We start from the raw sequence: 25166 nt of genomic DNA, 5'->3' as shown, positions 1-25166 counted from the left end.
ATGTATATATGTATACATATCCTCAGCCCAGAACTCTTTCCTCCAAACGCATGGGTAAACCCAACTTTAAGTTCCCTTGCAGCTCCCAGTCCTAGACCCTGGCTGCCATATCGATCTTTGTCCTGGATGATGGGAAGGATAGCTTTTCAATATTTTTGTCCTCATTATATAAATATTAAAATTCAGGTCTTATCTCTCTGACATTCAGATGATTTTTCTAATTATTTCTTAGATAACTTCTGAGTACTTTAGGAGACATTTACCTTCTAGGATAGCAGAAATGGTAAAGATTGTTATAGTTAGAGCACATATTGTCCCCATGAGGACCCAGACCAAAGCAAATTACAATGACCAGAGACAATCACCTTTCAGAAATACCTCACTCGTTAGAAAGACATGGACATTTGGAGAGTGTGGGTCATCCACTTTTATCAAAAGGAAGTAAAATTTGCAAAATATTGACCCTTTGGGCAAAATGGATTGACTCTGCATAATGAAATCAGCTAAAAAATGGAATATACTCTGATTTGATGGTATTTACTCTTTTGCATCCCTGAGCTATGGGCACTTTGCTTGTCAAGTTATCTACCTCTCCACTGCTAAAATAATTACAGCCTTCCTCCTGTAGCTACTCCTCTCTGTCTCCCAATACATGTTCAGATTGGCAGAAGGAAGTTGTAATAGACTGTGCTCACCCAGGTGTTTGGAATCAGGGTTACTCTGTACTGCCCCCTCTGGTCATTGCACCATCTGCATGATGTCCTATGGTGCTTAAGAAAGTTGCCATTTTGGAATAGGCAAGGCAGAAGAAGTCTTGGAATGGACTGTCACTGAGCTAAAGTATGTGCCCAGGTGAGCAAGACAGGAATACTGCTGGAGAGATAGCCCACAAGAGGAACAGAGAGGATTATAGATCCCTAATTACTTTTGCAATATACAGCCAAGAGGTATGGAATACACCCATTATTCAGGTCCCCTGGAACTTTTCCCCAAATCTACTTCAGAACATGAGATTTCAGGTTTCCTTCCCTGGGCAAGGCTTTTAAAAATAAATATTGAAGGGCCTGGGATTTAGCTCAGGGGTTCTGCCTCCTGCCTCCCAAGTGCAAGGTCCCACGTTTGATCCCTGGTACCAAAATAAATAAATAAATAAATAAATATTGAATACTACCTAATTAATGGTCCTATGAACTTCTACATGCTGTCTCCTCTGGAAGTGGCGTCCTCTTCCCTCTTCACACCATTTTTAGAAGTTGGTTCATGCTCAGGAATGAAGATGCCTTTTACAGCACAGAAGAGCAAGGGTATTGGAATAATGTCCCTTCTCATTTCCCGTCTTTCTCTAGCCAACCCTCCTTTCAAGAAGCCCCCAGCCCTATAGTCATAACTTGCTTTTGTACCTGGGCCTGGAAATTATATCTTAACGATCAAGTCCTTGCAACCTGCCAGTCTAGCTGCCCCTCCTCTGATAGTGCACAGACTGGATAGTGTTTTTTTTCATTTTGCAAGCTTGCAAGAGGGAAACTCCTCTGAGTGCCATGCTTAGAGGTGAAAACTAGTGAACCAGCAGAAGAATCCATACATGTTCATGCCCTTGAAGGGCCAGCTGAGGCCCAAAGGGTGCTGAGACAGAAGCAGCTGAAACCACCCCAAGCTCTCTGTGTTTGGTCTTAAAACTCACTCCAGAAAGTAGGGAGCCAAAGAACTAAAGATGGTGCAAATTTTTTACTTTTTTAATCAGAGCCAAAGCCTGCAAACACAACCCTTCTGTCAATAGGATCTGTCTGTTTTGGTAGGAACTTCAGCTAAAGCAAACTCCTCAAGGATTTTGAGAGGAAGTTGTAGGGCATGGACTTGGGCTGGCATTTTAGAAGATAAGATTTTCCCTTGGGTGGGATTGGAAGATTTAGCAATTAAAATAAAAATGTAGTCTACTCAATTAAATTGAGTTGAGATAAACAACAAATAATTTCTTTGTGTGTGTGTGTGTGTGTGTGTGTGTGTGTGTGTGTGTATCCTGTGCAATCCTTTGGGTATGCATATATCAAAAAAGGTGTTTATCTGGAATTCAGATTTAACTGGGTGTCATTTATTTTATCTGGCAACCCTAGGAATAGTAATGCCTCCCTTTGGAAACACTCCTTCTAGGGCTGGGGATATAGCTCAGTGGTAGACTGCTTGCCAAGCATGCATAAGGCTCTGGATTCCATCCCCAGCACCATAAAAAAATAATAAATCATACTAAAAGTAACCTGTCATCCCTTCCATTTTTTGTACATCCTATAGAAGTGGAGGAAAGTCTCAGGGAAAAAGACTGCCCTGAAGACTAGCGGTCACCTGTTAACTTACTGGCAAAAGCATCCCCTGACCTTTGTTTTTATTTTTAGTGAATTATTTTCTTGTTATTTCATTATCCATTTCTAAGCACCTAATATTAGTGGAAAGTTACTCCTTTTGAATGATCATCTTGGGCACCCAAGATCATTCCCTCTGATCATTTCTGCCTGCCTGATACCATTGCTGATTTCTCTGGTTTGTCCCTATTTTCTCCCATTTCCTTTATTTAACAAGGTTAATAAATAAGCTCTACAAAACCCAGCCAAAGGAACCTTGCCTTCCCTTGTCTCTGCACTTTACCCACCTGTTCTGCCCTGCCATCAGGTATCCTTGAAACTTGGTCTCTTAAGACCTTGGCTTGTATGGCCTGGATTCTCTTTCTACTTTTGTGCCATGACAGTCTTCCCTTGCCTACCAGTACAGGTTTTTGGCTGTTCTGGCACTTTTTACAATTAGATGCTTCCTCTTCTCTGCTCCCCACCCCTTACAAAAGGGTGTGTGGGGGACACACACCTTGGAAATTTGCACATTGAATGTTTGACACTTGCTAGCCAAATGTAGACTTGCATTAGATTACGGAAAATGCCCCTCGTCCCAAACTTTATTCTTTAAAAAAAATTAGAAGAGCTGTTTTCCAGTTGGAGCTGATGAATAATGAAAGGTTTTTGCCTTCATTCCCAGTGGCCCCATTCAATTTTCTTCCACTTCCCCAATTTTCTCCCACCTGGCCATCATCTCTTAGCTCCTAGAATATCAAAGAGAACAACAGTAAACTTGTTTCCCTGACAACAAATTCTGGATAATCGTTTACTTACCCTGCTGTACAACATACTCTGTGTTATTTGATTTTTTTCCTTCCATTTTCAAGGATTCACAATTGGAAGGTTTAGATGCTTGGACCTGCTATAGGTTTCCACCAATTTGTGCCTCTTCTTTCTCTAAGGAAAGCTATACTTGTTGATGCCAAGAAATAACAGTTCCGTAATGACCGGAGATGTCATGGCTCACCTGATTCTTTCTGGTCTTGCCTGAGAACTGACATTTCTTCAGCTAAGTCTCATTCAGCCACTAGAAATCAATGTACCCTGGGAGCTTTAAGCACTGCTGGCTCCTTGAGGCACTCCATGAGTCAAGTGAAGATAAAACAAATAACATAAATCCCTTCAATAATTTTCTAACCCAGAGGACCTCCTTACCTTTTTTTATTAAGTCTGCCTCTGAGCCCCTTAGTGTACTTCCTCAGATGACTTGGAGAAGGAAGACCCCTTGTGGCAAATAGGCAACTTTTGAAATGAAATTTCATCGTGACCCTTGAAAGGTGTATAGACTGGAAGTCGTTGGCTATCAAAGCTACAACTGACAGAAGGTAACAGGATTTACCAGCTCTTCAAAATTACTTTCTAGAACACAGGTTAATGCAGTGTGGCCTGGGGTAGGTCAAATCTAGCCCCCTGTCTATTTTCTATAAATAAAGTTTTATTGAAACCCAGCTACACTGATTCATTTATGTTTTGTCTGGAGCTACTAACAAGCTATAGTGCTGCACTGAGTGGTTGCAACAAAGACCATATGGCCCACAGAACCTGAAAAAGTTACTGTTGGGTCCTTGCAAAAGAAGTTTGCCAACTTCTGCTCAGCCTTGGGTGCACGTGACAATCAATCAGTTGGAGAGTGCTGCCCACCCAGTATTTTTTGTTTTGTTTTGAACACTGATTTTTATGTTTGTTTCTGTAAGTTGGCAGAACATGGACATCTGCAATTTTTAGATGCTCCCACCTGATTCTGATGCACAGTGAGAGTGTTTTTAACACCTACTGGGCATGAGGAAGAAAACAAAGCCAAAAACAGAGACCCATCGCGTCCCTTCTCCTGTCTCCCTCCTTCCCACATGCTGTGTGCGCTCGTGCATGTACATAACATATGCAGCTGCTCACACACGCCTTCCCTGTTCCCTTCTCACTCTGGAACTCTGCCCCACCAGCAAGGCCCAAGGTAATGAGAAATGAGGAACATCTGGGAGAGCTAATGTCAGCCTGTGGCCTGAAGCCGAAACCTGGCTTTGCTGGAATTACTCCTTGATTCACTGAGCCCTGCCAACTTCTAAGAGCCCTGGGAATGTTCCCCAGAGCAGCTTGGAAGGTCCTTCCACATCCCTCCTTTCTCCCCTCCTGCAAGGTACTCTTGCTCCAGCTGTTGTAACTCCCAGGTAAAGATTTAATGTGGTACAAGGTGACCCCTCAAGAACTGTGCTTTCTTGAAGCTTCTAGCTTTTCTTTCATTTTTCTCCTGTGACCTTTACAGTATTCCTACTTCATGTTTTACCATCTGGCTTTGTCAGGCTCTTCCCATGAAAGACGACTAGGTGGCTTGCAAGGAGAGGGAAGAAGACAAGGGAAATAGCTGGGATTTTCTGCAGGTTGAAAAAAATGTTAAATAAACTCCTGTTTTCACACAGCACGCCGTTCCGGAAGGCAAAGGCCTTGTACGCCTGCAAAGCTGAGCATGACTCGGAACTGTCATTCACAGCAGGCACAGTCTTTGACAATGGTGAGTTTCTCTTCCCCTTGCCAAAATATGGGGGGGGTATGCCTATCTAGGGAAAAATCTCAATAAAATTATCTAGGGAAGAAAATCTCAGTAAAATGGATAAGATCAGAAAAGCGTGAGTGAGTGTGCCTGTCTGTGCATCTTTTTCCAAAATAAGAGAATGACAGCAACTTCTAGAGGCATTGCCAAGAATAGACCGGTGTTAGCAGCAACCCATTTAATTGTTATGAACATTCAGCAAGATTCAACCCAGTACCTGGCATACCTGGCATTTGCTTTTAAGAATCTGGGACCTGGACAGAGGGTAAGAGAGAAAGGAGTGGAGAACAGAATGAGCTGTCGGTCAGAAAGTCGGGGTCACAGGTTGAGACCACCTGCTCTGTGCCTTTTTCTCTTGGGTTTGGAGGACCCACTGTCCCCAGCGGGGAAGGCGGATTTCCTAGATGGCAGGCACTTGGCAAGCTCTGGGGCACTGAGTTCACCGGGTTCGTGTTTATCACTCTCTTCGCTCTTGGGATCATAGGGTGGATTTCCCCACCGTTGCATCACCTTACAATGCACCAGCTGTCCTTTTTCACTTTCTGGTGTGAGAATAAAATTGTGACTCCTCATAAAACTGAGCTCTTGTATTTGTTTCATGCATTTTTTTTTTTTTTACCTTTTCAAGACTTCCTCTTTAAGACTTTTTTTTTTTCCTTTTGATATCTGGGATCAAACTCAGGACCTTGCGCTTGCCAGGTAAGCGGCAGCACTGCTGAGCCAAATCCCCAGCCCTTTAAGGCATATTTTTAAGTGAAAATTTGTGTCATAATTTACCATAATTTATCTTTAACCTATGAGGAAAATCTGTATCTGTTGATAAGCTCAAATTTCTGTGGCAGCTGAATTCTTCCGTAGATGAAGTTCTCCTTTGAGGGTAGGCCTCCTGCCTCCATGGGGAAGAAAGGTTAGCCTGTTTTCCTCAGAGGAGTAAGCAAAAGCAGCTGTCAGGTTTCAGAAACTGGCTACTTCCCTGGCTCAGGTGTGTGGGGCAAAGGCCTGGGAGTGCGTGAATGTGTACCGCTCGTGCCCTTTCCATCCTGGCTGTATCCCTCCCTGCCTTGGTCTGGACTCCACCTCCTCCCACCTGGTAGAGCCTGCCTATCACTGGAGCCTGGATTCTAGAGCCAGGCCAAGGTACAAGTCCCGGCTTGACCATTTGCTCTTATGTGACCTCGAGCAGTGGCAACCTCTCTAGGTCTTAGTTCTCTCCTCTGTCATGGAAACTTAGCTCTGCCTACCTCAGAGGGTGTCATGAAATTGGAAATTGAGATAATACTTATCACATGTTTCCAACGGTACTGAACACATATGACGCATTTAACATGTTATTATTGCTAGGATCATCATCCTTACTATGTCCACGTTACGAAGAGAGCTGACACTCCCAGGGTTCATCAGGAGAGTGTTTTCTTTTTGGCTAATGTGGCCCTGGCCTGGCTTCCAGCTGGCCAGCAGGTGCTACACACAGGCTCCTTAGGTCCCGGCTAAGTAGAAGGGCCTTACATTCCAAGCCGGAGTCCAGTGGGCCCCTGGGACCAACTTTTACTTTACTCACATTCAAAAGGACTGCTTGGTAGTGAGATTATTAACCAGGTATGGCAGGATGGAAAGCAAGGCATAGAGTGTGGGTGACCCCAGTGACCCTGAACCCTGGGCCTGCAGGAGTGGGGTGATCTTAGAATTGCATGGGCCTGCTGCTGAGCCCGTGTCCCCTTTACAGTTCTCAAAGCTGTCAAGGCACTGGCTTGAAACCTTTGTCTCTCCATGTCCACTTGGGTGCTTTATGAGTGCAGAACAGCCGCTCCAGCCACTCTCCTGTCAGCAGCTGCTGCTTTGGGGCCCCGGCAAACTGGCGGGTTCAGTGGGGTCTGCGAAAGCTGTCCAAAACCATGTCACTGGTGAGTCTCCCCTGCAGAGACTTAGGCAGAGGAGCCACAGCCCAGCCGTAGTGTGGCACAGCTTTCGCTACACGCAAAGCAGAACAGGCTGTGTAGTTTGGTTGTTCTGGCTTCTGTGCTCTGCCGTCGGCAGAGGAGGGGCTTCTGCTAATGGGTGAGCAAGGTATGCGAAAGCCTCCCATTTCTGGGTGAATCCAGGGCTTGTGGCTCTGTCCTCTAAGTTCCAGCTCACTGCTCACAGCGGGCATCATGTTCCTATCAACTCTTCACTCTGACCACACGGAAGACCCCTGCTGGGGCTGGTTTAAATTACCAAAAGGTATGCATGTGGGCCGGGGATTTAGCTCAGTGGTGCCACCGCCTGCCTTGTAAACTCAAGGACCAAGGATCCCTGGTACCCTGCGGAGAAAAAAAAAAAAAAAAAAAAAAAAAAAAAGGTATGCATGTGCTGTGTGTCTTACTTGTGACTCTTTTTATTGAATGTAGTCTTCTTCCATTTTTTGATGGCTTGAGATATCCACACATCCTACAATTTACCCGTTTAAAATGTGCAACTCAGTGGTTTTCAGCATATTCGGAGTTGTGCAACTGTCATCAGTATCCAGTTCCGGGATGTTTTCATCTGCTCTCCGCCCCCGAGAGCGATCCCATGTCCCTTAGCAGCCGTGCCCCCTTTGCCTGTAACCCTGTTCCACCTGGACCACGGGAACCGCTAGCCCTCTTTCTATCTCTGAAGAACTGCCTGCTCTGGGCATTTCATACAAACAGAACTGTAAACATGTAGTTTTTATAACTGGTCTTTTTCACTTTGTATAATGTTTTCAAGGTTGATTCATGTTGAACTTTCATGCCTTTTTATGGCTTTTTATAATACTCCTTTGTGTGGATATACACTTTAAACATTTATCAGTTGCTGGATATATTAATTGTTCCCACTTTTTGGCTATTATAGCACTGTGCATGTTCACGTACAAGTTTTTTTTTTTTGGTACCAGAGATTGAACTCAGGTCCTTGCACTTGCAAGGCAGGCCACCGAACTGCTGAGCTAAATCCCCGGCCCCACGTGCAAGTTTTTGACAACATGTTTTCAGCAGCCTTGAGGATATACCTAGAGTGGGATTCTTGGGCCGTCTAGCAGCGCAGTGTTTAACTGTTTGAAGGAATGTCACATGGTTTTAGAAATAGGTTGCACCATTTAATTTTTGTTTCCTTTTTAAAGTAGTTTAAGTAGTTAAAAAAAAAAAGAAAAGAAAAGATTTGAACTACCAAATGATTTCCTCCCTGCAGAGTGCCGTGCCTAGCAGCTCCTAAGGTCACTCCCACCCTACATCATAAATCCTGTTATGGTAAACGAGAGCAAAAGAGAGGTTTGGTTAAACATATGAGAGCCCTTCCTGGGTTTTCTGGGAGTCATATCAGAGTTTGTTGACCCATTTGTTTTTAATCAGCCCTGCCAGTGACATACAGATTCCCTGAAGAGCAGGGCCAAATTAAAACCAAAAGGAAGAACCACTTGGTGTCGACCAAGCTACAGTCAAAGAAGGATCTGGCAAAATATTACACCACTTTCTAGATTGGTTGAGTGGTATTTTATTAAGTCCTGCTTTTAAAGGAAAAGGCTGCATATATCCTATTCCCATCTCTCTTCTCTTCTGTAGGAGAAGAAATTACTACCATGTTAGGTATGGGGTGTTTTTCCTTGTTGGAGAAACTAGGTAAGGGCTGTTTAACTTAGATGCTCTGTTTTTAGCCCAAGCAGAAGAAACTTTCTGAATAACAGGTTTAGATCACACGTGCACACACTCTTGTTGGTGTGTGTTGTGTTTTGTGTATTTTCTTTTTTAGAAATGAGGAGGAAGAGGAAGGAGCGCATGAAGCTGAAAGTCTGTTATCTGATAAGGATTAATTTCTCAGCCTTTGGATTCCAGGGCCTGTGCTGTGACTGCAGAGCAGCTGCTTAGCTCTTGGACTTCATGCAGTGGGGGATGGATGTGCAGTGCTCAGAAATAACTCCAGTCCAGCCCTTGCCAATCTACTAGGAAACTGTTTGCTTCACCAAGATCACCTCAGATAGAAAGAGGAAACAGAAAGAACTCATCTTCTCGGGAATATTCGTCACCTGGCGACAGTGTGATCCTACCTGGAAAACTCATGCACCAGTACTAAAATTGAGTTCTTGGGACACTTTTTTCTAGATGCGAGGAGCTGGATCCCTGCATTACTGTGTTCAGGCTGCTGCACTGTGCCAGGAAGGGCCGGCCCAAGGTCTCAGCTGATGGGGAGCAACCCCCCCGGGAGCCCTGGGCTGTTCGCAAGTGGGGTGATAGGGGGATCCTCAGAGGAGTCTCAGCTGCCTCAGTGTCTCCGTCGCCACACCTAAGCCCAAGCCACCTCCCCCTTTCACCCGGGCAGTTCCACTGCTGTCCAGCAGTTCTTGTCACGTCCACTCTTACTGTACAGTGAAAGAAGTCGCACGCTGTTTCCCTGCTTACAGTGGTCCAGTGACCTCCAGATTCCCTGAGAATTACAAGGCCATCCATGGCCCAGCTGCTGCCCCTCTGGCTTCCTCTTCCCCTCACTTGACATACTGCAACCTCACAGGTCACCTTTATGTTCTGAAATAGGGTTAGCAAACTTCAATCTGCCAGGCAAATCCAACTTTCCATCTGTTTTTGTAAAAAAGCCTATTGGAACCTGGCCACCTGTGCCTTTCTGTGGACAAACTGTCTGTGGCACTACAGTGGCAGAGTTGAGTAGAGAGACACATTTGCTATCAGGCCCTTTATGGAAAACTTGTAGGGCATAGTTTTGAAATAAGACCACGATTTTCCACATCGTAAGGCCGCTTCCATAAGTATTACCCATGTCCTGCTTTTGGGTTACTTAAGTTTTAGCTTTTTAAGCTTCTTTCCCCTTACCCAGATTTCTAATCCCAGTCGGAGTCAGTGTCTGCCTGTCTGTGTGCGCCCCCCCCATTGCTACTTAAAGCTACATGCGTGTTTATCGATTGTCCCTCCCCAAGAGCAGAATCTTGTTTCCTCATTCTGCATTATCTCCAACCACCTGGCACAGTGTCCAGCACATGGTAGGAGCTCACAGACATTTGAGTAAGTGCATTTTAACTACCCTGACCTCTGCGGCTCTTACAATTAGGGCTTCTTCCCCTGGGACAGTCAACTATTTTTTGTTTCTTTTGTTTTGGTTTTTGAGACAGGGTCTCACTATGTAGTTGAGACTGACCTGGAACTCACTATGAACCCCAAGGTGGTCTCAAACTCACACCGATCCTCCTGCCTCAGCCTCCCTGAGTGCTGGGATTACAGGTATGCACCACCACACCGGGCTGGGACAGTCAGCTGTTAAAGATCTTAGTCATGCATTGCTCCTTATCCTCAGTGAGCCAAGGAGGGAAGCATGTGTGAATTGTGTATGCAAGGATGTGCGATACATCTGAGGATACAGCTGAGAGAAAGCTGTTGGCAGGAAGCGCAGCCATGTCCGTAGCAGCTTACGTTTATTACATGCTTGCTGGGCTGGAGAACCACCTGACAGCTTTCGATAACACTGTGTGTTTATGCAGACACTAACACAATTCAGAGTGCTCGCCACTGGGCATAGTGTGGCTCACCAAGCACTTACTGAGCATCTTCAATGCCCAGAGCATTGGGCTAGGCAAAGCTACAGAGGTTAGGACCACAGATTCTGAGGTAAGATGTCCTGGGCTTTGGTATACCTCTAGGGTAACTTTGAGGCAAGATACTTAACTTTTCTGAGCCTCAGTTTCGCCTTAGTAAAAATGAGATAGTCAGTGGCTCTATAGTCACTTTTAAGATGGAAGAAGGTACGCCGGTGATGTACTTACTAGCAGAGGGCCTGTCGATAAACGTGTACCACATGTGTAGGATCATTCTTCTCAAGGAGCTTGTTTTCTGGTTGAATTGGGGCAGGATAAAGTGGGAAAGAAGGGGCTTGGTTTCTCAAGTCCGACAAGCTAGGTTCACCTTCTGGTTCTACCATTATAACCATGTACCAATTACTTGACCTCTCGTCTGGTTGATTTACTGTCTCGGTAAAATAGGAATGACAGCAGTACAGTCTCTCAAATGAATCAGTAATCTAAAACTTTGAGCCCATGGCAGCTTGACAGACCGCATTTCTAAGTGTTGGATTTTACCACTATAATTCTCGAGGTAGAGGGGATCTATTAAAGGCTGTCAAAGCAGAGAGTCCTGAATCACAAACCAAAATGCACTGAAAAACTGGATAGAGAAGCAAAGCTTCACATTTGAGCAGCTTTATTAATAGGACCCAAGAACACTAGGTGGGATGTATTGTGAGCCTTCTAGGAGTCAGGAGGCAGAAGGAAGCAGGCAGGAGTAATTCTATGATGCTGTTTATGAATGAAGTGGGGCTTCAGCTAAGCCTTAAAATCTGAAGACAGGAAACAGAAGATATCAGAAAGAAGGGAGACATTTGGGGTTGCCTCCCTCCTGCATAATGTAATGGGAAGTTAGGTTTTATTCTTTGTGCCACCTTTATTATTGAGGCATTTTGGCACAGAAAATCTGTAGCTCTTAACTGTGAACCAGTTAAAATACAAGTCTTTGGGCCCCACTACTCAACATTTTTCTTTAGTTGACTTGCTTGTGACTTGGGAACCTACAGTTTTAATAAACGTGCAAGTGATGGTGGTGTGCATGGTCTGGCACGACGCTGAGCTCAGTCCCGGGTGGAAGACTCCAGCGAGTCATCAGAATGACCCAAAATCTGCTTTTCTGCTGCTGTCCCATGGGACATACCTCTTGCTTCCAGTTGAAGCACCTCCCTTGACCTCTCTGATTCTTCCCTTAGTCTGCAAATTCCATTTCTAATGTTTGTATATTTCACTAGCTCAATACCTGTGTCTCTGAACAGCTGGCCAGGAAGGGAGAAATGACTAAAGCACGAGGACTTGGTGCACCTGCAGAGGAACAACTCAGCTGTGAGCCTTGCTGTCCAGTAGGAGAGGTCTTTTTTGTTGTTTATTTTGTGCAGTTGGTTGGTTAGCTCTTTTCTATGTCATTTGTTTTGAGCAATGAGCTTGATTTGTTCATTTTGTTTCTGATGTTCAGGGACTGTGGAGACCAAGACTTCACCCAGATTGTGCTAGGATAATGAAGTAGTCTGTGTGACTGGTCAGATAATGGGATTTCCCCACTGACTGACCCATATTTAGCCTTTACAATGTGCCTGGCTTTATGCAGAATGTTTTACCATATTGGCTCTTTTAATCTTCACAAGAACCCCCTGAAGGGGAGGGATTTTATGTCACTGCTTTATAGGCATAGAAATAGAAGTCGCCTTGGCTGCTTCTGCCAAGCAGAGGGTAAGGGTATTTGGGTGTTGTTTAGGTGCATTCAAAGAGGGCTTTGGTAACAGGAGAGGCCAGGTTGCTTTGAAGCTGTATATACCCTTCTGCAGCACTTCTCTGTAGACTGTTATGCGAGTTGCCATGGATCTATCATACCCCTGCTACTTTGACTTAGTATTGAGGCCAAGTGATAGGAAATTGTTCGAGATTTTGGAGGCCAACTAATAGCTGTTTGACCTTATCTTTTCCTAAGGAAACATTTGAAGTCTATACAAGTTTGACATTGATCTTCTGTAAGCCTCAGTGCCTGTCCTTTGGCTCCCTACCCTTTACTTCCTTTGGTTTCTGTTCTCTCCCTACAAGCCAAAAGTAGAATTACATAGTAGTGCTGGGACGGAAATGCTTTTCTAAAACAAGCTCAGGAAGTCACTTAATTAGCCCAGGAAGGGAACAGGGGAAATTCATTCTCTCCAAACAATCTTGGGTAATTGGAGTTGTCCTAATACATAAAGAGTAAATGCCCCAGAGTGATCTGTACATCTCTGGTTCACAAGCACAAATATCTCATTATCCCTGGTTCCATTATTCCTTCTCCTCCTTCCTGCTATTGACTACTTTGTAGACTCAGCTGGATTTTTCTGTAATCTTTATAATATCACAGTGGTTTCCATGGAGATGGATTGTGATGTCACAGAAATGGATCTATATTCTTTGGATATTGAAAAATCAAAGGGATGGTAGCTTTGAAAATTGCAGTAGAAACAGGAAGAGGACAGCTTTCAGAAGATACATAGGACAGAGGGAAACTCTAGAGCACTGGCAGAAAATAAGATAAGATCTGAGTGGAGCAGAAGAGCATTCAAAAGCTATAAAATGAAAAGCAGAAAGCACAGGACTTTGCAAGGAAATTAGAAGTGGAGGGGTCAGGATTTGAAGTAAAGCAGAATGCATAATAAAAGCTAGTTATCTGTAATGACTGCAACTTAGCAGTTCCTCCACAGGCACTCCACTGGGTTCATATTGATACTAAGTAGGTGTGTGTATACCTGTGTGTGTGTGCGGATGGATGGGTGGATGGATGGATGGATGGATGGATGGATGGCTGAATGGCTGATACATATAGATGGAGGTTAAAGGTCAGCCTGAAAATATAAATGTGTCATTTATAGTTTAAACCAAGAATTTCAGAAAGTTCACAGAACTCCTAAGATTGCATGCAAAATTTTGAATGTCTGTGTCTGCTTTCCTTTTCATTGTGGAAAAAACATCAGGGCAGCCTTCATCAGAAGATTTGGATGCTACAAAAGATAAAAAGCCTCTGATTTAAACAAACCCTAGAACTGTATAATGTAACAAGTGACTGCATTCATTCCCCAAACCTCCTTCTCATGCACACGTACCCCACTGCACACAACCTCCTGCTCTGTCTACATCATTGTCTCTCCTCTCTCATTTTCTGTACAGTTCATCCATCCCAGGAACCTGGCTGGTTGGAGGGAACTCTGAATGGAAAGACTGGCCTCATCCCTGAGAACTACGTGGAGTTTCTCTAACCATGGGCCCCAGCAGAACTGCTGAGCGTTACATGGTATCCATGACAACTGCTGATTTCAGTGTTGTAGCTATTTCTTGTTGCCGCTGAGAAGTGCAAGGAGACTGACTCTTGCTACCTGTCAACATGAATGTTTCTGGGAACTCACATCACCCACCTCCATGATCATCTCAGCTGATGTGTGGCAATACTGCAAGCAGCAGAAATCAATCAGGAAAGGAGGCCATTCCATTTTGATGATCTAGAGAAAGGCTTGCAAGGCGTTCTCATGAGCATCCTAAATAGGGAATGCTGAATTTGTTTCAATAGTCATCCAAACTCCCAACCTTCTGAAAAAGAAAGTAAGATATAAGTTGTCCCCAAGAGCACACAGTGTAGCTAAGTTTGACAGGGCAGGGCAAAGAGAATGTCAGAGAGATCTAGGCTGGCTCCAATGCTTTTGTTTACAGCCGACACTCTGTGCCCGCTTCTCCTAACGGAGACCCACACCACAGTGGACAGCTGGGTCTGTCTGTCTGCAGGCCGGATGCTTACATAAGATCCAATTTTTCACCATCTCTAAAACAGCCATTGGCCCATCATCAGCAAAATTCCATCCAGCCTTTCGTGCAAAGGAGCAAACACACCCCACATCCTCCCCTTCTCAGCTAGAAACTTCTCTGCCTCTGAGGGCTGCTGTTGCCTAGTAACTGTGGCAACCCAACTTACTCTAAAACCAAACCAAAAAAAAATACCACATTTTCTTTGTGCGGCACACTTCCCCTATCCCTGCCCTTGTTGGTAGTTTTGTGAATGTTCTTCCACCAACTTAAAGCAGAGGATCAAGATTAGAGTGGGCTACTTGGGGCAGACAGAACCATTCACTTTCTGAATTTCAGCAGCACCAGGATATATTTGGAGCAAACTCTAGTAACGCTTTGAGATTAAATTACACACAGGCTTAGTATTTCTGTTGTCTACACAACTGGCGTTTGCTTTTGAGGGGGCAAGATGGCACCTCCCAGTGGGTAACACCAGCTGACTGGTTCCCTCACGTCTTCCTTTTCACTCATCCCTGCCCCTGCCCATCATTGACCAGCCCTTTGGCAGTGCTCTGGGCTGCTGAGCACTGGTGACCTTGATTTTCAGGGATGACTCTGGGGTTTCCCTATAGTTTATAGTTTAAAGGGTATCTGCATTCACTGCCACCCAGAAAAAGGCCATGTCAGGCTTTTGAGGCATGAAACTAATACAATAGGCTTTATGACTCAGGGAGACAGCAAAAGGTTGGGGTATGGAGACGGGGTTAATACCTTCTAATAAAGGGGATTCCATGGTCATGGTGGGGCTGAGTCTTGTGAGAGCCGCCTTTTATGGAGATTTCCACCTGGACAGTTCAGATTCACTCGGCCTCCAAAGAACAGAGCGACCATCTTTCCCACACACGGATGTCTGCAAGAGGGACTCCGGATGGACAAACTGTGAACTGTCAAAGTTCCCCAGGAGCTCCTCAGATAGCAGCATCACTCCGGAGAGCTTTTCCTGTTTCTGGGATTCCATTAGGGACCTTTAATGAAGAAGAAAAGGAAAAACTTGAATTGTGTTGAATTACTGTATCTTTTATTTTCTTTTGAAGATAAACTTGTAAATAGAGTAATTTGAAATACTATATGGCAAAGTTTTATATTTGATATTCTTTAAGCTAGTTGCTCCACACATTTAGGCTTTGATTGCTGGACCGTGTACGTTAAGAGAAGGAGAAGGCCGGGTCGAAGAGCCAAGGTCGTGGTCCCCTCTCTGGGCTGGTGGAAGAAAACAACCCTGTGTTCTCATGGTGGACTCCCACTGGTGGGTGTGACTGATCGGTGGTGTGCGGTCTTCTCTGTGTACTTGTGTTATTAAGAATTCCTCGAGCTTTGAATTTAGAGATAGAACCTCTTCAGGCAATAAGTGTTACAAAGAACACTTACTTAGCAGGTAAGATGAAGCTCAGGATTTAAATAAGTGGGGCCAGAGGTGACTTTTCTTGTTAAGTTTTTCTTCTCAGGTGTTTTTCTTGGCGCCCCAAGATATCAGGACCGAAGGGAATGGGACAATTGCTGTACTCCTTAGCTCCATCCACATCATCTTCCGAGGCTTTATAAATGAGGCCAACCTAGTTTGCAAATTTTATGTGTGTCTATAAGTTCTAAAAAAAAATCCACGGCTTTGGATTTTTAGTTTTTGATGTACTGTACTGCTACTTCCCTTTCAGTAAATGTGTTCCTGCCCTTGCCTTTCAACTCCAGATTCCCTATGACCCCCCAAAAAAAGAAAAAAGATCCTAAGATGGATACAGATTATACCATTGCATTTTTAAAGATGGCTTTAAAGTTAACACATTTTGTCCTTGTGATTCACAATTCAGTTATCATTTCAAAGATCAAAAAGTATCTGTTATCCAAAAACTCACCCAGGAACAAGCAAGACACTACTATTGAATCAGGGGACAAGAATTAAGTGTGGATGGGATCATGACAGGACTCAAGAATACTATCAATGAAAACCTAAGGAAAAAAAAATGAATGGATTAATAGGTGCCAGACCTGTTTCCCTTGGAGTTGGGAGTGAGGAGGAAGTGGGAAACGGGGCTGAGGAGCATGCATGCTCTTACATCATTGTGTTTTTAAAAGAGCCCAACAGAATGCTTTTGATACATTTGACATTCTAAATTGTCACCTGCCCTGTCATAGTTGGAGCCCACTTGGAGAGTCAGAAGGCCAAGGCTCTTACTTAGGGAATTTTCTTACTGAAGCACACTTGTAGACACTTGGCCTCAGCTTTTCCGTTTGGAAGCACGTGCCTTCCTCCTGAGTTGTCCCTGATTGGGACATCTTATGGGAAGACCTCTTCCCTGCTTCCTTAAGGCCACTCTGGGCCTATGCCAGATGGCTGTTCTTCTTTGTCTCTCCAGGCTTTCCTCTTTTCTGTTAGCTGCAGAACTGGAGAAACTGTTCAGAACATGAGCCACCAAGTCAGAAGGAACTTGAAGATTAAAGGGAAATTTTACTCTCTCTAATATATATGCCCCTACTCTTAATTCTGCTTAAATAGGGAATTTTAAGGCAGATTCAGAGAATGGGCTGTTATCAGAATAGAGAACCACCAGGATTCCAAATCTGGTCCTTTGTGAGGCCCAGGAAGCAGTTAGTTGTAGCTTCTGTCTTCTTGGGGTATTAAGTTCTATGTCTCACTCCTCCTTCAGGTACTCACAGAATTCCATATCTGAACAATGTCATAACTTGAGAAGATAGCTAGTTTCAAATCCATGCCCCCTGACAAATAAAATCCGGATTTACTAAGACTAGGAAATTCCTATTTTTCAAAATAAATATGTAAGGATGGATCAGGTACAATATAGCTTTTATTGGTCTTCTAGAATTAGAACCACTTTTTTAGTGTATTGATAAAATGCATTTTTATGAGAGATTTTTGGACAGAAATGCAAAAAAGAAAAAGCAATACGAATTGACACACTAGTATTAGCAGGACAGACCCATTGCAAGTGGCAAGGTCATTTCAGGCCCTTGCCCAAGACTCCGGAGATGTGTGCACCATACCTGCGCCTGAAGTGATAACCTGTCAGCTGAATTTTTCATCTTAAATTGTTTATCATGGTCACACGGAAAGCACTCTCGGCTTCAGAGTCTCCAAAGGTGTCTGTGATTGAAGGGCAAGGGAGACAGACAATGCTAAAGATAATGTGATTGTCTGTCCTTGACTCCTTATTGGCACCTTTCTGGCTTCTGCTTCCAAAAGCAAGCCTGGATCGCCCAGCTCTAAGGATGTGGGACTTCCAGGACACCAGTGGCCACCACGGCACCCATCATTTGCTCTAGCATTGTTTTATGAGCAATCACATTGCCCAAGCAGGTAGCCAGCATTGAAGAAACCAAAGAGCCTCTTGGCTACCTGACGTTCAGAGGAATGTTCTATGAGCAACTGTGTCGACAAATCTGCCCCACATCGCTTTAAAGTCAGCCCAGTGCCCTCTCACACACCCTGGGCTGGTGTTTTAAAAATGTATCTTATCGTGCTCAGAATGTTTGGCAACCACGCTGATCTGCTGGGTGCCGAACCACTTCTCTGTAATTGTAACATCAAAATGATGGCCGTACAGAGCTGTGAATCTTGCACAATCCTACAGCATACCTGGGACAAGAATCCAGCAAGTAACAATTAGCTTTCTTCCTTTTGCCGCCTATAGTACTTGTCTAACTATGTGGCCAGACAGAGGCCACATAGAGAATCCAGATGTCAGTCAGAGGCGGCCCTTGCTGAAGTGTGGTCTTCTGATGGACGCAGAGGGAGGAAAAGACTCAGAGGCAATGCCAAACCAGAGAAAAAGCAGAAGGTGAACTATACTGAGGGACTTTGAATGTTTTTCAGCATGATAAAGTATTGCTCTTAGGAGGAAAAAAATTCAGAAATAACTCACAACTAATATTCTTCAACTAAAAGTTCAGCAGGACATTACAAAATGAAAATATCTTTCAAAGTGAAATGCTTTAAAATGCAGAGGCTGAGCATAGTCCTGGACACATAGAAGGGTAGCCGTTAACTGAGTCAATTGCTGTGTCCAAATTTGCACTAGTGTAGTCCGTGAGAATATTGATAACCAAAGTGTCTGAGGTACCTGAAGCAATCCCAGACTGGCTATGACAGTCTGCCGTTCTGTGTCAGTCATTTCTGCGGTTATCCGAGTGGATATCTACTAGCAGCTTTCGTGGGTATTTAAATGCCAGGATCAACCTGGGATCTGGAAAAAATATATCTGGTTATTCTACAGTATATGTATATGTAGTGTGTTTGTGTGTTTGTGTGTGTGTGTGTGTGTGTGTGTGTGTGTGTGCGTGCACATATCTACATATGTAAAAATACTCACATAGAGACCCACTTGAGCTGGCACTTGCTGAGCATTCACAGCCTTGAAGATTGAAAAATTTTTTTAAAAGGCTGTTGATTGCCTACTGAAAGATCAAAGATGTAAATTAAGTGCCATTTTAAAACTTCATATTTATCAAATAGATATTATCTGCAGCTATGTTCCTTATTAACTTATTAAAAGTCTTGTTGGAAAAAAAAAGATCAATCCCGTAAATGATTAGTAGCTAATGCTAGGCTAGTGTTCAAAAGCACTCTAAAAAATATTTTGTCCATATTTTGGAAAGGAAACTATTTGCATGTTTAATTTATAATTTAGGCTACCTTTGACTATACTGTAAAGTGCTGTGTGATATACGCTCAATAAAGTTCTTCTAAAATGGCACTTTAATGTTTTCTTTTTACAAATACCATAAATAATGCACTGTTTTAAAACTTCAGTATTGGATATTGACTGGTGCATAGAATCCAATTCCATAATTAAAAGTAATCTGTGACTAGAGTAGACTTTTTTCCTGTTACTAGAGAAACAGTTTGCCATGTTCAGGCCTTTCTAAAAATGTGTTTTGTGTCACTATGTATATCTATAAAGAAAATAGTTTCTGCTGAACGGCCTCTGAAACTTCGCTTTCTTACATTTGGTTGGTTTTTGTGACAATTCCTATGAAATGAGTGGAAGTATGATTTTTGAATTAAATGACTTTTCCATTTGGCGTTATGTTTGTTTCTTGAGTTTCTGATACTTTTTGACTTGGAAAATGTTTTAACCTTTCTTCAAATAAGCACATAGATTGTGATCAAAGATCTCCTGCCCTCATTGGCGATATGGCTGACTTCCTGATGAATTCTGAGCTTTGTGTTCCAGTTAGGTTTTTCTTTTTGAAGTTCTGGGGACTGAAACCAAGGCTTCTTGCATTCTAGGTGAGTGCTCTACCACTGAACTATATCCCTAGCCTTGTTTTCTAGTTCGGAAGAGGTCAAATGCCCTTACGCTTGAGAATATACTGTATAAGTAAGCCTGAACAAGTGCTTCAGTGTAACGTTGCTGACTTTATCTCCTAGAACACATATGGTTTTATTCTTCTAAAATTCAGTTTCCTATCAATGACTGTTCCATGAACTTCCTGAACACAGCATGGCATAGTCAGAAGAGCCAGAATACAAGCGGTCCCACCATACATCTGGTGCGAATGATTGTTTGGAACTTGGAATGTGTTGCCCCCAATCCACCCACATCCCTGAATTTTCTTATCCATCACGCCCCTTGCAGGAACTTCCTGAGTTGCAGCCTGCATCCCAGGGTTTACAGTGAACCTCCAGATTCTGCTGCAAGTTCAAGGTGAAGAACAGAAATGGGGAACCAGGGCTCTGGAGACTGAAGGTGAGGCTTCTGACTTCAGGCATTTGCCTAGGGGCAGAAGGCAGGAATAGGAGGCTCCCCCTGCAGCTGTGTCTAAGGAGGTGGCTGTTTGAATGTGTGGCTCACACATGAGATGCCACTGCTGTCCTCATATGCCATTTACGGTGCTGGTCTACTCCCTGTGCACATCACAGACCCAGCATCTGCTCCCTTACCACTTCTGCAGGCTGTTCTGCAAAATTCCCAGTACCCAGAGCCTCTCATGCGCATAGCAGCATTCATTACCTGTGTGAGGCTTCCTGAGCAGGGCACACATGCGTACCAATGCCATTCTGGAGAGAAAGAACCATAGGGTATATGCTCCTATCTTATCTATGGCTCTGACCTTTCCAAAAGACTTTTCGTTCCCTTCAGCTTTTACATCTTCCTGACATGAAAGGTTTTCATTTTCATTTTGCTTTTAGCAGCCACTCAGAGCAGAGCTCAAATGGTCACATCCTGTGGTTTGCCCGGTGTTTTTCACTTGCTCATTAGCTTTAAGAGCACCTTGGTTAGAAAAGGATTTGATTGACACTTAAAATTAAGCACATGTTAGACAGTGGGTGTGAAGAAAGATTTTCTTAGACCCCAAACATGCTTGCTCTCTTGACAATTATGTCATGGCTCTAATTTCATCTTTTCTCAGTTCTTTCTCAGCCTCCACTCAGATACCACACATCTCTTCTACCTCCACTGTGCCCATGTCATCGGCTTGCCCTGCTTTTAATAGCACTAAGCTGAGCTGCAGCTCTTTCTCTGTGCTGAGCTGGTCTGTATCAGCGGCTCCAGACTGCACAGCAGACAGGGGAAGCTCTGACAACACATGTTGCTCAGGGGTGGGTGACACTGCTTGCAAGGAAGCTGTCCTTAGGATGGGGCATTGTCCACACCAGGGTGCCTTCCCCAAAACATCACCCTGAAGTACACAGATGGCCACACCAAGGCAGGAAGGTTTTCAGTTGAAATTAACAAAATTGAGATCCGCTGTATCCCATAGCACTTGGCAACTCCTTCACACTACATATCTGGCCAGTCTCTTAAGTAACCGACCCCGGAGGCCAGCCACAGCCTCTGTTAGCTGAAATACAGGTGACTAATGTCTTCTCGAGGTCCACCAGGAAATCAGTGTCGATCTGAATTCATGGGTCCTTTCTTCAGGCACCTAATTGCATCCATGTCTTGTGTCCACCCCAAAGTTCAAATATGTGTTTTCACACTGGCTGAATGTCTTTTATGCATTTTGTGGGGGTAGGCTATTGGAAATACGTTTCTTAAAATTATTCAAAGTGTGTGTTTTTTTTGTTTTTTTTGTTTTTTTGTCTCCCAAACCTTCCTCTGGGAAACAGCTGAAACGAAGAAGCTGAGTTTCATCAGATGGGTACCCAAATACGGGGTAAATGTGATCCATGGTAAACACTCCGTTTGCTCCTGGGCTAGGACTGAGGCTGTCAGAGCAAGACCTCCTCCCTCCCTCCACTCACACAGAGCCGTGTTCTTCCTTGGATTCTTCAGTGGGTGCATGCCACAAGGAGCCAAGAGCCAAAATACCCCATTGCTGTCTGGGTTACGTAGGGGTCATTTTATGACCCTCACACCAAGCTGGGGCCTGCATTCAAGTAAAACCGCATCAGCATCACCTCACACATTAAAAGTACTCCTTTCTAAGGACTCATCAAGGAAATTCCACACAGTCCCACGGGAATTTTGTCTGGTATCCAGCACTCTCACTGAGGGAATTTTTTGTATCTGGTTGACATTTCCCATGTTTGAGCTTAACTCTATTTCTGTTCAGAATTTCCTAGAATGGAGAATGACTGACCATCGTCCTTCCAGAGTGGTCACCCTCCTCCATTCTGTGCTTCTATTCAGCAGTCACTTCTCGGCCACCTCTTGTGTGCCCAGAGCTCTGTACATCAGGAAGTGGAACCCATGACCTCTGTCTTCACAGAACTCACAGCATACGGGAGAGGTGAGGAGGAAGAACCAGAGAAAGCTTCTCAGAAGAGATGGCATTCATGAAGCACCTTGGAAGATGGACAGGAATTTTCCCCTTAGGCAAATGGAGAAGTGCCATAAGCCAAAGGACAGCAGCACCAAGGTATGAAGGCAGGGGTGAGGGAATGTCTTCAGCATGACTGGAACATGAAGGGAAAGGGCTTTGGAGAAATGAAAACCAGTCACCCTTGCTCACACCCCATCTTAGCATTTGGGCTTCTGTTTTCTTTCAGCAACAACATTAGCTAACATTTATCACTTCTTATCAGGCACCTGGCACTGTGTGATCTTAACTCATTCAATCCTTGAGACATGTGAACAAAGTATGCAATTACTGGGCCAGAGATTTAGCTCCTTGGTTCTGCTGCCTGCCTCACAAGTACAAGGTCCTGAGTTCAATCCCCTATACCCCCCCCAAAATGCAATTACTACCATTTTATAGTGAGAAAACTGAGTGTCAGGAAGGTCACACAAACTAGGAAGAGGTGAACCTAAAATTCCCACCTAGGTCTGTCCATTTGCCCTTTTAAAATTTGCTTGATTTCTGGACTGGGGCTGTATCCCAGTGGTAGAGTGCTTGCCAAGCATAAGTTTAACAGCTAGCACTGCAAAGAAATATCTTTAGATAGATGCACATGACTTTCCGTAAGTGCATACACCTAATCACATCACAAGTGAGTATTTTTTAATTTGTTGAGTTTTTGACTTGGCTGTCCCATCCCTCTCCAGCAGTCTCCTCCCTCCCAGAACTGATGACAGTAGCTACCCTTGGCCCTCCCAGCAGAGAGCCCTTCAGAAAGCACAGCCTCTGGCAAGTACACAGCTCTGGCTTTGCAGAGGCAGGAATAAGGGCTAGATGGGTTGTGATGAAAGAACTTTCTTTCTTCCTTGGAGCCATATGCTCATCCATCTTGCGTGAGTAGTCTGTGCATATACTCCTGGTTCTCCGGGGGGCCCCAGGGACCCCAGCTGCAAGCCTTGGCTGGTGCTGTCACCCTTGAGCACGCTGCATGGAGGCAAGCCTTGCAGAAGTCCCAGCCATGCTTTGCTGACTGAAAATAAGTAATGTGAATTTTGTTTTAACAGCTTGAAAACAGTCCTTTTCCCCACCCTGATCCAGCTGCTGAGGACAAACCTACTGCCTCTTGTGGGATTGCCAGGGAAATCCCACGAGCTTGTGTCTTCTTGTGGGAGAATCAGTGTTTCTAGCCCTCTCTGCTATTGTTCAAAAACAGATGGTTTTCATGGCATTTTTAACTCCTTCTTAAGCCTTGTGAGATTTGGGGAAACTCAGAGCTGTAGGAGAGGGCACGGAACTCAAAGCGGATAACAGGTGAGATCCTGTAGGACACAGGAAGTTCTGACTTCCACTGAGATGGGCTTCTTGGCAGAGCTATTCACAAGCTCTGCAGCCCCTGAAGGGCTAATCTGCTGCATGCTAAGATGATAATGGTGACATAGGTCTCGTTTATGGACCTCTTCCATTTTATAGGCATCACGTGAGTTGATTTACATACATTATCTCGTTTGATCCGCTCTATGAAATGTGTACTGTTGTTACTCTCTCTTACAGATGAAGAAGCCAAATATTAGATTGGGCAACTTATTCAAAGTCGTGAGTTAATAAGTCACAGAGCAGAGATTTTACCCAAACTGACCTCAGACCTTGTGCTCTTAACTCCATACTTCCTAACTCTGGGAAGGGCTCCAAAGCTCCAGCCCCTGAATGCCCTTTAATTCTTCCATCCAGGGGAATAACTGTTGTCCTTATCTGTCTGGCCTTCCAGGGTCAGCACCTTATCATTTCTTTGGGAGAGCAGCCTGTACCTCCCTAAGGTCCCGAGGGTTGTGTGGCCTGATGTCAACTCTGGATCCAGTAGTGACCTTGTGGCCTTTGTCTGGCCTTGGAGGTCATCAAATCCACCCAGCCAAAGTGATTGGCTGATTCAGTAATTGACCCTGGCCTAATTTAAGTCCACAGTGTTAGGGCTTTGTCGCTGGGCTAGGTATATAGGACACAGCAGGGAACTCCTAATATCAGTGAAGAAGAGTAAGACCATTGCCCACACCCTCAGATGGCTTCTTAGCATAGGTCTGTCTGCCCCTTGTCTTTATTTGAAGGCCCAGGGTGAGGGGCCCCTGCCTTAGGAGGACTCTCTGTTAAAAATATAATAACATCTGTTAGAAAAGTCACTTTGGAGGGTAAGCGGAAAATTTAAACTATTCATTGCTATATAAAATGGCTAAGCACTATTCTAGTTTGATCAGTCCCGCAATTAGTCTACTTTTCTTCCCTGGGCAAGGAAAGCCAATGTTTAAAAATCTGACATTTGTTCTTCATTCTGGGGTATGAGAAGCCATAACTGGATCTCCTAAGAACAGGAAGTTACTGTGTTAGTCAGAGCCCTCTGCAGATACTTTTCCAGCCTGTTGATTCAAGTCATCACTTGTGATCTCGCCCCTGTGGAGGTTCATCAGTGTTGAGCCACTTTACCCTGGAGTTTTCACGCAGGACCTTTTAGTCAGCTGTCCTGAGAATGGCCATAAATCATGCCTAATCATGAGATGGAATTGGGTGGCATGAAGTGCTCCTCAGCTCCTCAGCTCAGAAAGATGTCCACACACACTGAGGGCCACACCCAAACCTGTCCAAGCCATCCCAGGGATGTGACTTGGAGAAACTCCAGGGGGGCCCACTTCAGACCTTCACCTTTGTGTGGGTGGAGCCATGTAGCTGGAGGCCCTGGAAAGGGGCGGGCACATCAGCCACAGACACTGCTGCTGCTCTGTTCCGGAGGTCTCTGAGATGTGCTCAGAGATCTCTTGTTTCAAGGACTGCCAGGTAAAGAGATTTCAGATCCTTTAGGAAAGCCTAAGGGGAGAGGGATACTTGGGCCACAAAAGATCTTATTTTCATTTAAATACCGAACTTTAATATGTTCAAGGTGTTTTTGTGCTCCGAATATTGCACCTGGCATACCCCTGATGGACACGCCTTCAAACGTCCCTGGTGGGAGGAAGGAAGGAGAGGGGGAAGGAAAGAAGGGGGACGGGAGAGAGGGAGCGACGGAGCAGCGAGGAAAGGAGAGAAGAGAAAAAAGAAAAGCAAAGAGAAAGAACGAAAAGAAGCCTTAGCTCCTTAG

At 44.4% G+C, this 25166-nt stretch overlaps 1 protein-coding gene across 1 annotated transcript in view; it reads left to right on the top strand.

The window, feature by feature from the left end:
• The window catches only part of Arhgap26 (Rho GTPase activating protein 26), a 445337-nt gene extending 428993 nt beyond the window's left edge, over window positions 1-16344 (top strand). The window contains exons 22-23 of the mRNA XM_033765564.1: window positions 4793-4884; window positions 13640-16344. Coding sequence (XP_033621455.1) covers window positions 4793-4884; window positions 13640-13728 — 181 coding nt within the window. The 3' untranslated portion in view covers window positions 13729-16344. The remainder of the gene's footprint in view (window positions 1-4792; window positions 4885-13639) is intronic.
• The last annotated feature ends 8822 nt before the right edge of the window (window positions 16345-25166 follow it).

This window comes from Fukomys damarensis, unplaced genomic scaffold (genome assembly GCF_012274545.1).
Source record: "Fukomys damarensis isolate Sample0158 unplaced genomic scaffold, DMR_v1.0_HiC HiC_scaffold_3, whole genome shotgun sequence".
Taxonomy (NCBI): Eukaryota; Metazoa; Chordata; class Mammalia; order Rodentia; family Bathyergidae; genus Fukomys; species Fukomys damarensis.
This window is presented reverse-complemented; position numbering and strand designations above follow the sequence as displayed.